The sequence below is a fragment of the Protomyctophum bolini genome (assembly GCF_963924005.1).
Source record: "Protomyctophum bolini genome assembly, chromosome: 21".
NCBI classification, from domain to species: Eukaryota; Metazoa; Chordata; class Actinopteri; order Myctophiformes; family Myctophidae; genus Protomyctophum; species Protomyctophum bolini.
The window spans coordinates 16851254-16865415 of NC_137882.1; the positions used below are offsets into that span (position 1 = coordinate 16851254).

The 14162-nt window shown below is 43.0% G+C and overlaps 1 protein-coding gene across 1 annotated transcript in view; it reads left to right on the forward strand.

Annotated features, from left to right (window-relative positions):
• Window positions 1–14162, forward strand: part of apbb1ip (amyloid beta (A4) precursor protein-binding, family B, member 1 interacting protein) — a 34121-nt gene continuing 19959 nt past the window's right edge. The window contains exons 1-4 of the mRNA XM_080793547.1: window positions 1–201; window positions 10777–10836; window positions 12145–12277; window positions 13517–13860. Coding sequence (XP_080649673.1) covers window positions 10777–10836; window positions 12145–12277; window positions 13517–13860 — 537 coding nt within the window. The 5' untranslated portion in view covers window positions 1–201. The remainder of the gene's footprint in view (window positions 202–10776; window positions 10837–12144; window positions 12278–13516; window positions 13861–14162) is intronic.

A 14162-nucleotide genomic window follows, 5' to 3' on the forward strand; every position in this document is an offset into this window, starting at 1 on the left:
AAGTTAACAGTCACTGTGTTCACACTGTAGCAGTGCAGCCAGATCAGATGCAGCAATCTAAATCAAGACCCAGATATCGCATAATAACGCATGTCAGGGTGTTTGTGGTGTCGTTACAAAGATTTTTCTTTTTCTGGGATTATTGTTGTCTTGAAACTGATCGGGTGGGAGACAAAAAGGATTTAAAAAGGTTTGTCAAAGGTGAGTCATGTTTCTGTTACTGTTGGCTATGCATTCTGTTGATGGTTGACACCAGCAGGGCGGTACTCTCGTAGAATCTTATGGTGGGTTTGATTTTCTTTGATTGGTGTTTTTGTATTAATGTTTTTAGTTTTTGTCTTTGGTTTGATGTTAGATGTTGTTGATTGTGCTGACAAATGGTTCTTTCAAAGATCAAGATAAGAGTTATTTGATTCAACTATACAGTACGGTACATTCAATTGAAAGGACATGACACATTTAGTTAAAGTCCATACTGCATTGAATACTAATAATTATAAAAAGAAACCTGGTATTTTCATCTCATTTCAATTCTGAACATTACAGTATTTGGGGACATAAAAAAGACACGTAGTCTGTCTGTCTTCAAATAAAGACAGACAAGTCAGACAGATAGCTGTATAGCTATATAGACACTACTATTACAATATATACTATTACAGTACAATACACTGACAGTAGGGCAGAAAACCAAAGCTTTTGTTTCAGTAGTAGTATTTAGCACTAATTATGTATTTAGAAGTCATTATTAACATGTGACAAAGTGGGCCATTAGCCGGTAGCCATTCCACTCTAATTCGATATAAAAGGGTGTTGTTGTTACTCAATAATATGTGGCCAGGCTGCGTTGTCTTGGCGACATACTGGGCGGGTCAGGGTCTAAAAGTAGACCAGAGAGTGACTCAGAAACCACATGAATCTCATGTGGGTTGGTCTTGTTTGAGATGGTCAAGGTACGGTTTAGAGTACTCCTCGTAGTAATAAAGTACACACACGTCTTTAAACCTCGTCCAACTTTAGCTGCAGCACGGTAGAGTATAGTCAACAAACACTGAATGAATACATAAAGACTGTCTGCCAGTGACACCAAGTCCCCAAGACCTTTTTTTGTTATCCTAAATTGTCTCACTCTACCATGTGCCGTTTACATGCATCACATGCTTCAATCAAAAGCCATGTCCACTTGTTATAAGTGACTTTGGGATCGTTTTGTTTATGCAATGTTGCTTGTAAATATACTGGTAGTTTTTTTTTTAAGTGTAGTTGCTTATTTGGGCTTCCAGCTTCCTAATGTTGTTTAGGCCAGTGGTTTTCAAACATTTTAATGTCAAGGACCCCTCCCCAAATTAATGTAATGCATTTGTCAGCGAACCCCCATGTGAAAAGAGTTTGTGCCAGGGACCGACCCCCGATACATTTGTGTAGTTAAAATGTTTCAGAAATATTCCAGGTCTCTTTTTTTTCCTCAAGATGTTTTGAAAATAGCAGATCCACAATGTCACATCGTGACAAGTGAGCTTGTAGATTGGCCATTTTCAAATAGCCCATGTAATACAGTACGGTACAGTGCTCATGGCCTATAGTATAGTCGCTTCCTTTGGCTTGTTTTCATAGACCTGGTTGCTCGTTTCTCTCTGAGGTTCTGGCAACACACAGCTTTTGAATGCGCCGTGCACACATGCATGCATGCACTGACATGTCCTCCGTGCAGGCGTGTGAGGACCATTTTCGCAGAGCCTTTCTGATAACATGGCCGTAAATTAAAACCACTTGAGGAAATAAATGACTCAATTACTGAAGCACGTCTCCAAGCACGCAATTCAGTGGCATGGTGTTCTTTTTTAAGTCACATTGATTTGGAGCCACAACGTAGAAGTGACTGCTACTGGCCTGTTAAGGAGATTCTTCTGACATGCTTGGAATGTTCAAGGGCTGACATTAGTTGGACAGTGTCATCTGTTTTCGTCACAGTTACTGTCACAAACTCCCATTCCATTTCACAACACAACTGCCTCATAACATGTTTTCATCATAGAGGTATGGATTAATTGTCATCCCTGCTTGACAGCACATTTTGATATAGTTTTAGTCACAGTCATTTGAATAAAATTCAGTTTTAGTCATATTTTAGTCACCTGGAATGTTTTCTTAGTTGACTAAAACAAGATTTTAGTCGACCAAATCTACCGTTGATTTAGTTAGACTCCTTTAACCTTTATGCCACCAGCCCTAATTGCTGAGTTGTTTAAGATGAGGGTAAAGGTATACGTTCCGCACGTGGCCACTTAGGTTTTTGTCTGGTTTTCATTTGGGGCTCAGTCATGAATTCCATGTGCACTCTTAAAATGTCCTATTATACTGTAACACATACTTCATCTTAGGAGCATGATTTGCTCAGAAAACAATGGAAAAGGCACTTTTCACAGCACACATTTTCCTTCCAGAAATATTTGGTTGTTGTAATTATGGCACTGTACAGTATTTCCATAATCCATTGCATGGGACAGGCATTAGATTAGCGGGCCTGTTTTCTTTTTTGGAGGACTACCAGGCTTTGAAACAAGTGTTGACAACAATTACAAATTAAACATTTCCAGGTGATTGCATTAGCTATGAGACAATAGTAGTGATTAAAAACAAACAGTTACATCTGCTGGTGTGTCATACTGTCACTGGGGGGGGGGGGGGGGGGTCCCGAGTGAAATGAACATGGCATCACAATCATTTATTTGTAACCACTTTATCCATTTACATGTTGGCTATTCAAAAATAGCAGATCTACAAGCTCACAGGGCATCACTTAGTGCGACGCTGAGAGCTTGTACATCCACTATTTTTGATCACTTTAACATAAATCTCCATTTTTTTTTCCTAAATATTGTAAACGTTTGGATAAATTTTACCCCACTCTGCAGTTAAATAGGACATATTATATTTTGGGGTCCTTGACACAAAGAATTTGAGTGAGAACCACCACACACACTGCTGTCCAATGGGAAATGAAGTTATCCCCCTGTGAAGCACCCCTGCAGAGAGAGGCCCGTCAACTTGGCCTTTTGGCAACCATGTCTAATTGACCCAGAAAAGTGAACCCGGTTCAGAGCATAACGCACAGCAGTAATGGAGCACTCTTTGAAATACCTTTAGTCACGCATGCTGGTCCTTCAAGTTTCAAATGAGATGCATTTCTGAACAGCGTTCACAGAATTTTGCGAAAGAAATAAGCAACCAGGTCTATGAAAACAAGCCCAAAAGAAGCAGTTAGGCATCAAATAGCTGATCTACAAGCTCACAACACGTTGCATCGCAAGGTTCGGCACGGGAAATTTATTGATTGAAATATTTATTAACAGTTCCCTCGCTCGGCGGTGCCTCACGTCAGTTTGTTTCCATCATGGTCAAAAAAGTTATCGACCCAAAATAATCAGTCCGCAGTGGTTTTAGGCGAGAGACACTTCCGAGTTGGCCACAGATGTGGGTCGTGTGTGAGCATTAAGCTGTGTAGGATTTTAGAATGTTGCGTCAATCCCTTCCTCTTTATTTTGGAGAACCAAAATAATGGGGTGGGTGAACGGATAACATAATGAATGGAGAACCACATAGACTAGACGAGGTGGATGAACTGATAATAGAATGATGCAACAGAGCCAGCCGCTCTTGGTTGGTTGTCCCATTTCATTAGGCCCACCGTTTAAGTCCACTAGCACACTGTTTCCCAAACAGTGGATCAGGACCTATCTTTGTGTCACTGACCAATTCTTATGGGTCGCAATTAAGTTCCCTACATAAAAAAACCAATTGGGCTACCTACAGGTATACATTATTTCAAAATATTTTGAAAGGTCTAAACCAACCAACCACAACTTTTCCTAAATAATTGGTATTTCCTAAAAAATAAATAAAAATAATAATTACCATGAATACAAAAATAAATTGCCATTTTCACTAGTTTGGGTCCCAGGCGAACATCTAATTTCTCTTTTGGGTCTTGAGCTAAAAAGTTTGGGAACCACTGCTTTAGCACCAGCTATACCAAATGGACTATAGCCTATTCTGTGTCAAACTTGCGAAACAATCAACTGCCCTGCTGATAAACATTATTTTGCCACCCTGTGACTGAGCTTATCTTATCTGCCTCGTTTTGCACTTAGCCCGAAAGGCTATTCAAACAGTCGACTATTTGCTCATTATTGTGAAGCAGGCTACTACTGTAACGCAATGTATCCATTGCCTTACTTACATTATAATGCTTAGCCAGTAAACATTTTAGTAATGTTATACTAATACTGTTGTTATGACCTTTTTATACGGGAATGCACGTGACATGCACGTATAGTAATTCACACCCTATGAAGGTGAGTGTTCAGTATGGGTAGAGGTGGCCATATGTTCAGCCTTAAATCAATGTGCACGTTTGTCGTGCACGCACACAGCCATTCATGCACGCGCACAATCATGTACATCATGCACCATAGGTGTTGAAGGACCACTTCACCCCTTTTCAACCTATCTTCATATAGTTGGTCCTCAGTAATAATCATGAAAATAGCACTATTTTTGTCTCCACCAGACCGAAGGCATGGGGAGAGAGTATGTTTTGCACTCCGTCCGTGTGTGTCCGTCCGTCTGTGTACTATACAGCTAATCTCCGGCACCGTTTTCACACACACACACACACACCTTTTTTTTATATTGCTTCTCCAGATTCTACCCAAAGATCCCGCAAATCGTTACACACTATCTCTATAGTCATGTGTTCAAGACGGATCTGTCCGAGATTTCATTTTCCATCCTAATTGGCTAACATTGGCTTTCAAAGTTTGCAGGATTGGACCGTTTTGAACAAAAAGCCTCAAATCATGAACGCAGCATGCAATTTACGTGAAATCTTTCACAGACATTCCTACATTGGCCTGTTATAGCGCTACCAACAGGTGGAGTTTTGCAAAACAATGTTTTGGAACAAAATGCCTCAAATCATCATGCCATCCAAGGCGTGAGAAGAAATGGCACCCTTTTCACATTGGCCTATTATAGCGCCACCACAAGGCCACAACCTAACCTGCCCTGGTAGAGACCTGTGCCCTGAGGGGCACTTTTTCTAGTTTCTAGTTCTACTCAGTCTGTGTCTCATGGGAGGGCTGTGAAGGGCAGTTCAGAAACCCGTCCACCAGTGGCACCATCGATGGGGAATCCAACAGCAGGCTTGCTATTCCTGAAAAGTTGCAGTGCGAAAATGGAAGCCATCGTCTAGAAGTTTATTTCTTTGAGTATTTTTATCATTAGTTAAAGTCAAATATATGTTGAAAAGTGGAAGACTGATTGAATTCTATACTGCAGGCTAATTAGGCGAGTGTGTTTACATGCACAGAACATGATAAACAAACATCTATTCTGACAACAAACTGGCACATACCGGTATTACTGTTTGTGACATTTGTCGCTCTGGATTAAGAGCGTCTGCTAAATGCCTAAATTGTAATTTGTCTGGACACACAGCTTGACATTGGGACAATCCCGGCCAAACCGGGACGTCTGGTCACCCTATGCTACGGGGGTCACCCTATGCTACCGTGCTACGGGCGTCAAACCGGGACGTCTGGTCACCCTATGCTACGGGGGTCACCCTATGCTACCGTGCTACGGGGGTCAAACCGGGACGTCTGGTCACCCTATGCTACGGGGGTCACGGTCAAGGTCACCCTATGCTACGGGGGTGTCACGGTCAATCTGACAGCCGTGCCAACACATTTGTTCATGCACGTCACACACGCACATGAATGCCTGGATGTATCCTATGCCTTTTCATAAGCCTGCAAGGCCGTCAAGGCTAGGACAAGTGCTATAGGGAGGCAGACTTATGCTCCCGAGTGTATAGCTATTGAACTGAGTCACACTTATCCAGTGTTGGAGAAACAATTTAAAAGACAACAAAAAAGTATATGTAGTTAAGTTCTATGCCATTTGCCATATCTGGTACAACTGATGCAAATATTTTCAGCATGAGCCCCATGATGCCAGAGGGAAGTGAAACAATGCTTCCACCCACTGTGTACTAGTGACTATTAGTTATTTTATATGACTATGTTTAAGGGTGACACCAATAGATTATTTCTACACTGGTGGTGAACAAGCTCCCAATGTAGATCGGCTATTTTCTGATAGGTCTGAACTCTGAACAATAATCAAAGTACAATTTGCCTCTGAGATGTAGTGCAGTAGAAGTAGGCTGCAAAGTGAAAATACTTCAGTAAAGTAATATTTCATGATATAGTAGCCTACTTTACAAAGTAACTATATAAGTACTCAGCTTGAGTGTTCTTAGGTACTTTACATCGTTACCCAGAACCAGCTGGCCCAGCTCTATGTTTTTTATACAATCTGTTTAATAAACATTTTTAGCCAGCTATTTCAATAAAATGAACTTTGCACACACATCTCTCTCATAAACTGATTTCCGTCTTTCTGGATGGGAGTTGAGAGACAAGCTTAATATCTTTCATGTGTCTGAAAAATACGACTACGGGCATCTGCAGCGGGCTCTGTTTGTGCATTGTAGTCAGTGTGTCATAGTGTGTGATCAAATAGTTTATGTGGTCCAAAGATAAAGCAGAGGTGTTTGTGGTACGTGATGATGATGATGATGATGATGATGATGATGAGGTGTGCTCTGGTGGTGTCATAACACGCAAATAAAAATGTAATGCCAAAGCAAAATGAGAAAACAAGGGATCCCAAACAATAATATGTATAATTTATATAGCACTTTTCTGGGTAGCCAAAGTTGCTTTACAGAAATGGAGCAAAAACGACAACGACTAGTAAAAGGTGAAGGGGATTATGATTAGGTAGAGAATGAGAGTCTGAAAAGTTTGGTTTTGAGTGTGGGTTTAAACTTGCCGAGGGTGGGGGCAGCTTTGGTGTGAGCTGGGAGTGAGTTCCAGAGGGAGGGGACGGCCACTGAGAAGGCCCCGTCACCCCAGGTTTGTTTAGAGATGTCCAGGAGGTTGGCATTAAATGGATTAATGCTTGAAGACATTTTTGGTTCGTCTGACGCAGGGCAGGCTCAGGCCATTAATCCCACTACGGAGATGGCATAGACCGGGTTAACGGTGCTGGAGATTTGCTGGTAACAGACGGCCGGAGTGCAAAACATATATACTCTCAAATGCAACAACAAAGAGAAGGCAACTAACAACAAATGACAAATCCATAACTAACAAATGGCAAATCGGTACTTACTTAAATATGCATCACATGGAACTGTGGGTTAAATGCGCAGGGGACCAGCAGGAAACCAGGAAAACGCATCTCTCAAACATTTTCTGAAGTGGCTGCCTTTTAAAGGGCCTGCTGCAATTAGGTGCTAATCACAATCAGTCCAGCTGAGCAGTGTAAATGCTGGCTCTTTTCACCTGGGACGGAGCAGGAGGTGATTTTCTACACATAACCATGACACCACATCTCTTTCTTCAGTTCAAACCAGTTCAGTGTATGATCATGCACATGCAGGAGCCATCAGTGCCGAGCACCTGCCTAGTTGCCTTCATAGCCTATGTGAAGGTGTCCTTTTTAGCATGCCTACTCAATCATCTCTCTTGCCGAACCACAGTTGCTTTCCTTCTCCCAGGAGGGGGGAAACAAAACAATATACCCTACCTATAGCCTTTGAATTGGATCAGAGTATGATTGATGGTTGCCAACTCAAAAGGCACAAACATAGCAAACTAGAAAGTAAAGGTGCAATTCTGGGAAATTGCAAGTGTGGTTGCAAAAAAAAGGTTAATAAACACTAAACAGGTTTACTTTAGGTTACATAAAGGTTCTCGGACCTAGAACAATAGTGTCTATACAGCAACAATGCTAATTAAGTCATTGTGCAGCACTCGCAAATAAGTGTAGGACACTTTTAATAATCTACAGCAGCGGAAGGAAATAGCCATAGTGCTTCCTCAGCATTTCTGAGTAATGTGTGGGTGTGGAGTCTGGTCTTAGGACATGGCTATAACGTCTGTCTCATGCACTCCATGCCCGAAATGTGTGGATGTACTAGGTACGTAAATAGACTTTTAAACATTTAAGGACATTATCATCCATATTTGTAAGTAACTACATTATATAAAGCAGTCAGTAGAATCAAAACTCTGACGGCCTTGCTGGCCCTGAAATTGTCCTATTTGTGCCCTCAAGAACAATTGACAACACCAAATGCCAAGTGGCCGTGCCCCTAAAATGACGAAATCGCGCAAAGGCTTGCTGACATCATGACTGTCTTGTGTCATTTCTCGTAACAATGGTTTCAGTCAATTATTCTATGCAACAGCATATAATTCACACACCTTGCTTCAGTTTGCAACAGTGCGTTAATTTCCTACAAGCATATATTTCAACATTAAGCGAGGGGGAGGAAGTTTCCCCTCACCACTTCCTTGTTATGTAGGCCCTACAAGAAGGGGGTAGGGTAGGGTGTGTGTGTGTGTGTGTGTGTGGGGGGGTGGGGGGGGGGGGGGGGGGGTGGGTGTGTGTGTGTTGGGGGGTGGCGCTCATTAACATAGTTACAAACAGAAAAAAGTTTTCTATCATTTGAAAATGTAGATCCCTCACAAAGGAACAATATTGCACACATATACAAGCAAGCACGTGTGTACACACACAAACATGCGTGTGCGCACGCACACACACACACACACACACACACACACACACACACACACACACACACACACACACACACACACACACACACAATCTTAGACCTTGGAACAATATTGATCCAGTTCAAATTTAGACGAGAAACAGAGTGAAATGAATGTTACTGTATGAATTCCTTGCTGGAACCAAATCAATTGCACTTGTCTCTTCGTCAGAGTGCACAGCTTTGGAAGAGTTTTGCCCGGGTCGTCGCCTGCTTTGGTTTCATTTTCTGGAAACATTTTGAACCCTTTTCTGGTGCAACCTAAATACTCCACTATATCGAACACACCCAGTGCATCAGAGTGCAACACGTACACCTCCCAACCTGAAAAGCACGTCGTTGAAAGCCTGTGGCAAAAAAACAACTGGTCAGAGGAGTACTAATAACCGATCCAGGAAATTTCTAACATCTGTAGCCCCGGGTGAGCACTTTATATTTGAAATCTGAACGTTTATAATATGTACACGTTTGCTCTGTAAATGTAGCAGTCCTAAAAAACAGGCTGAAGTTTCGCCGTGACACTCGTGAAGTACGATCATGTGACCAATGGCTAAATGCTTTATCAGCAGGAAAGAACAGGGTGTTGAAATGAGACAAGATAATGGTCCATTAGACAGCAAATGATGGCAACAGGTTGACACATGATGGCACTGCCCTCAGTGCCCTGTTGTCACATGTTCTATCAACCATGTGCTCTTGAGCAAAGCACCGTCAGTGCTGCCTAGACCCTGCCTACACTGCACTATACACTACACTACACTACACTACACTACACTACACTATACTATACTATACACTGCACTGCACTGCACTGCACTACACTACAGTAATGCAGAGTACAATGCAACCTCATTGGTCATGAGTGTAGAGATGAGAAACAGGGACTGAGCTCCCAGCTCATCCCAGCTCTCTAAAGTTGACCAGCCAACGCCTGCAGGCACGACAAGTTGTGACGATGTGATGCATACCAAACGTTTCTCTTCGAGCCTGGGGTTGGAGACATGTTGTGTAATATGTTTGTGGCTTGGGGCTACATTTATTACAGTGCTTCACAAATGGAATCTCAGTTTTTTCCAGGTCCATGTGCAAATGTTTAACAGATAATAGTGTGAAGAAATACTGACAAATCAAATAGATCTCAAATAGTCTTAACATTACTTAGCAGTGGTTCTCAAAGTGGGGCCCCTGGGACCCCCAGGGGTCCTTGAAGGGGCTTCCAGGTGGCCAGGTGGTTCCCAGCCAAATCAGTTAATATAACACCACAATCGGTTTAGGCTTGGTGACCACAGGCTTTTGTTTAAAAAAAAGAAAGCCAGGGCGAGCCCAGCATGAAAAGTGGCATAGAAGTGGGAGTGAACCTTGTATTACACGAACCAATAACAATGTTCAAAAACAGTAGTGTCACGATGTGATCTTGTACTGTATATCTGCTATTTTTGAATAGGCAACGCAAACATCTAAAATGGCACAGATGCTTTCGGGTTCTAATGGGTTGGCCTAAAGTTAATGTAGTCTATTTTCAAAATAAATCCGAGAGCCTCTATTAACTGGATGACAGTTTCACAATCTATATTTCTGGTAGCTATTCTGTGCCAGCTACTGTAGGTCAGTAGACCTAGCTGATCTACTGGAACATTGAATGTTCTGATTAAACATAATTCTGTCCCTTTCAATGCATTCAAATCCGCTACACCAGGGGTTTTCAACTGATTGTGAACCAGGGACCCACCACCCTGACTTAGAATCAACCTGGGGACCACTGTTGTGTTGGGTTGGGATATGGGGTAATGCTTTTGTAACACTTGCTATGCATCCCATGTGTATACATCCCACTGTTTCTCAACCAATTGCCCACTGACTGCACTTCCCCCTCTTGAGATTCTTACTCCCTTTTTCTGTTGAATTTCTGGACCTTCAATTTGTCGGTAAATTACTACATGGACAAATACTACATTACTAAATGAATGGTCAAGGACCGCATGCAATACTTCCAGGGACCACCAGTGGTCCACGGACCACCTGTTGAAAACCCCTGCGCTACACCGTTTCTGACTCTGTTACTGTTCTGTCGTCTTCACCAGATGGACGACATAGATGCCATGTTCAGCGACCTGCTGGGGGAGATGGATCTCCTTACACAGGTGGGTTTCTTCCCCAGACTGCTGCCCCCAAGGTGGTCAACACATAACCTCAACACATTAACCTCTCAAATCTGCAGTCGTAAACATGCATATCCCAAGAGACATTATGCCAACAGCACTAAAACCCACCGTCAATTACCCAGACACTCCAGATCAGCACACTACATAACACTCCACAGGGGGGGCGGGGGTTATACTTGGGCCTATAGTGGGCAATCTAGCAAGCATAAATTTGTCCTCCTTTAAAGCCATGAGGTCAAGAGGTGAGTTCATAAGCCAGCCAGACATTACACCTTTTTCCACCGTGAAAAGCCCTGCTGATCCCTTTGATGTTCTCCTCAAAGTCACAAGGCATTTTAAACCATTTAAGACATAGCGCTGGCAGATTAAACAAAGATGCACGTTTAGGAGTAAACGGTGGAAAAACAGATGTGAGATAAACATGCTTTCTCAAAATTCAAACAGGTTGTGAGATATTTTAACATCTACCGGTACTCATGCTTTTGTGAGCGCCCCAGACAGTTTTTAAGTTGCTTGATATCACACATGCCCCTTTGCTATACAAACCCATTGTAACTTCAAACTCCATTTTAACCAACCAATTTGATTAATTGAAAACACCCGTTGTTGGTTCTGGTGAGGGGCCGTGTTTTAAAATATTTAATCCATAATTATCCACATTATGCAAAGTAAAAATTGAAAAATACACAGCCTCCATCACTGCAAGGACAATATCAGTCACCAAGACCATGGTGTCATGCCATACTTTTTATTTGTGTTTTTTCTATTCACTTGGTCATTAAGGTCCACAGAATGAGAGGTCTGCTCTGCCGGAAATATCTCTTTTAGGCCAAAACACAATTGGCCTAAAAACGGCTATAGCCGTCATCCCAAATGTGATGAGGTCAGCACATTTGGAGTGGAGTGGATATGGCCAAATGTAGGCCAAGGAGTGTTTTTCGTGCAAAACCAATGCTTGGAATGGATTCAGAATCATGAAAACCCGCTAGTTTGACATGTCACATGCTACTTAAGTATGACCCCTTAAGTACATAAGTATGATGACATTTTGCCTTATATTGGTTGTCTAGTATGGTGGGGTACAGTACATACAAAAATGTCCATAACCTTTTTTTTGCGATATTTCTGGCAGAGCAGAGCTCTCATTCTGTGGACCTTAATGACCAAGTGAATAGAAAAAAAAACACAAATTAAAGGTACGTCATGATTTACCTGACATCACAAAATCCTTAACCGTTGAGCTTTTGGGCCTGTGGCTCCCCGGCTATTACCCCCTGTCTTCTGCAGAGTCTGGAGGATGCCCAGACAGTGACCCCAGCAACTCCCTCCACCAAGAAGCAAGATGTCAGCTTCAACGCTGGATTCACCTCCTCCACCAAGAGACATGATGTCAGCTCCATCGGCTTCACAGACCTGAATGGTGACTTCATCCATCTCTGTGTGTGTGTGTGTGTGTGTGTGTGTGTGTGTGTGTGTGTGTGTGTGTGTTTGTAGTCAAGATTAAAGGGATATTCTTCCACCGTGCCCCAAGCCGAAATCAGACTGATCCGGAGGATCAGTCTCAGGAGGAGCGGCCACGTTTAACGGAATAAAGAAGGCACTCGAGCAACTAGGATGACTGGAGCCTAATTTTATTTTAACAACATGGTGCAAAGCACAGGGAAAAAAATGTGACGTTAGAAGACCTGACGAAGATGTAATCTGACATCGAAGCTCCAATCATCCGAGTTGCTTTTGATGTTTTAGCCATATTTTAGTGATCTGAAATGTTTTAATTAAATTGTAAATATAAGATTTTAGTCGACTAACTGCACAGTAGATTTAGTCGACTAAAATGTATCTTGGCCGGTCGTGATGGTCAGATCGCCATTTTTTCCGGAGCATGACACATGCACACAGCCAAGCATAAAAAACTAAACTCCCTCTGCCAACCTGGGGAGAGCAAGGGACTGACAGGGGGGAGCTGAATGCAACGCATGGAAGGAACACGTTATTCCAACCAGTTCCTTTGCCCTTTCTTTATTCACTAATCACTTCTGTGTGTAGTGTTAAGTGGTTGTTTAGCTCTGGCATGATGGCACTTACTTCAAAGCACCAGGACTGTGCCTCCTGGGGGACCTACGTGTTTAGTCAATTACCCAGAAAATTACAATGATCATGATCTCATAGGGAGAGAGAAATTGGAGTAGATGGCCTTGGCGATGAAGGGTAGAGGTCTCAACTTTGTAGTGATCTGGCTACTGTTCAGGTTCTAATTTCAGGAAGAGGGGGAATCACTTTTACCTACTAATTATGTACTGTTAACCTTGTGCCTTTCATGGGCTGTAAAGCCCGGGCTGCGCTGATGATTTCTGCTGCCTTCTATACCAAGGTCATGGTGTCTGTTGGTAACTATAAGGATCTGTTATAGAGCATAGCAGTGGTGGCCATTTTGTGGTGCCACAGATAGACAACCAATTCATTCTGCCCCATAGAGATTTCAGAAAATATTTATACAACCAGGATCCTGGTGAATCATGATAAAACATTTGATTCCATGCAAAAATATTTAATGAATTCACAATTTGCAGGATGGATTGGTTCACCCATGAGGATTCAAATTATTTATATAAACATTTATATATGTACTTTACACCACTGATTATGCTTTTTTTTGCAGAGTCAAAGCTCAACGAGATGGAGGACACCGACCTGGATGCGCTCATGGCCGACCTGGTCGCGGACCTCAACGCCAGCGAGGAGAAGCTGAATGCGGAGCTGGCGGCAGGCGCTCGGAAGGAGGAGGAGGAGGAGGTCACGCCTCCACCCCCATCAGCAGCACCCCCGGACCTTCTGCCGCCGGCGCCACAGGGCCTGAGCACCTACTCCGTCCCTTCTGTCACCGCGTCCTCCTCCCCGGCGTCTAGGCCCCAGAGCGGCAGCAGCGGTGACAGCCCCGGTCCGGTGTCGCCCACCACGTCGCTGTCGCCGCCCCCGCCTCCTCAGCACAGCAAACCCTCCAAGGTCAGTCCTCGTCAGGCTGCACTCACTCACACATTGGGGACACCTGTCTCGGACAGCTCCAATTCATTTTCAACGGGAGTCTCAGATGGTTTGACGAGACAGCCTTGTTTGATGGCTGTGTTCTAACTTCTTCCCACCTCCCCCCCCATCAAACGAGGTTATCTTGTCAAACCTTGCTTACATCACTGTGTACTATAAGGTCAGTGTGAAGCAGCCTGCCATGTTTTTACTAACATGGCAGGCTGCAGTTTTTTAAACTGAAGTGGAAGACAAACTACAAAATCAGCCCAGGGTTTCTTGCT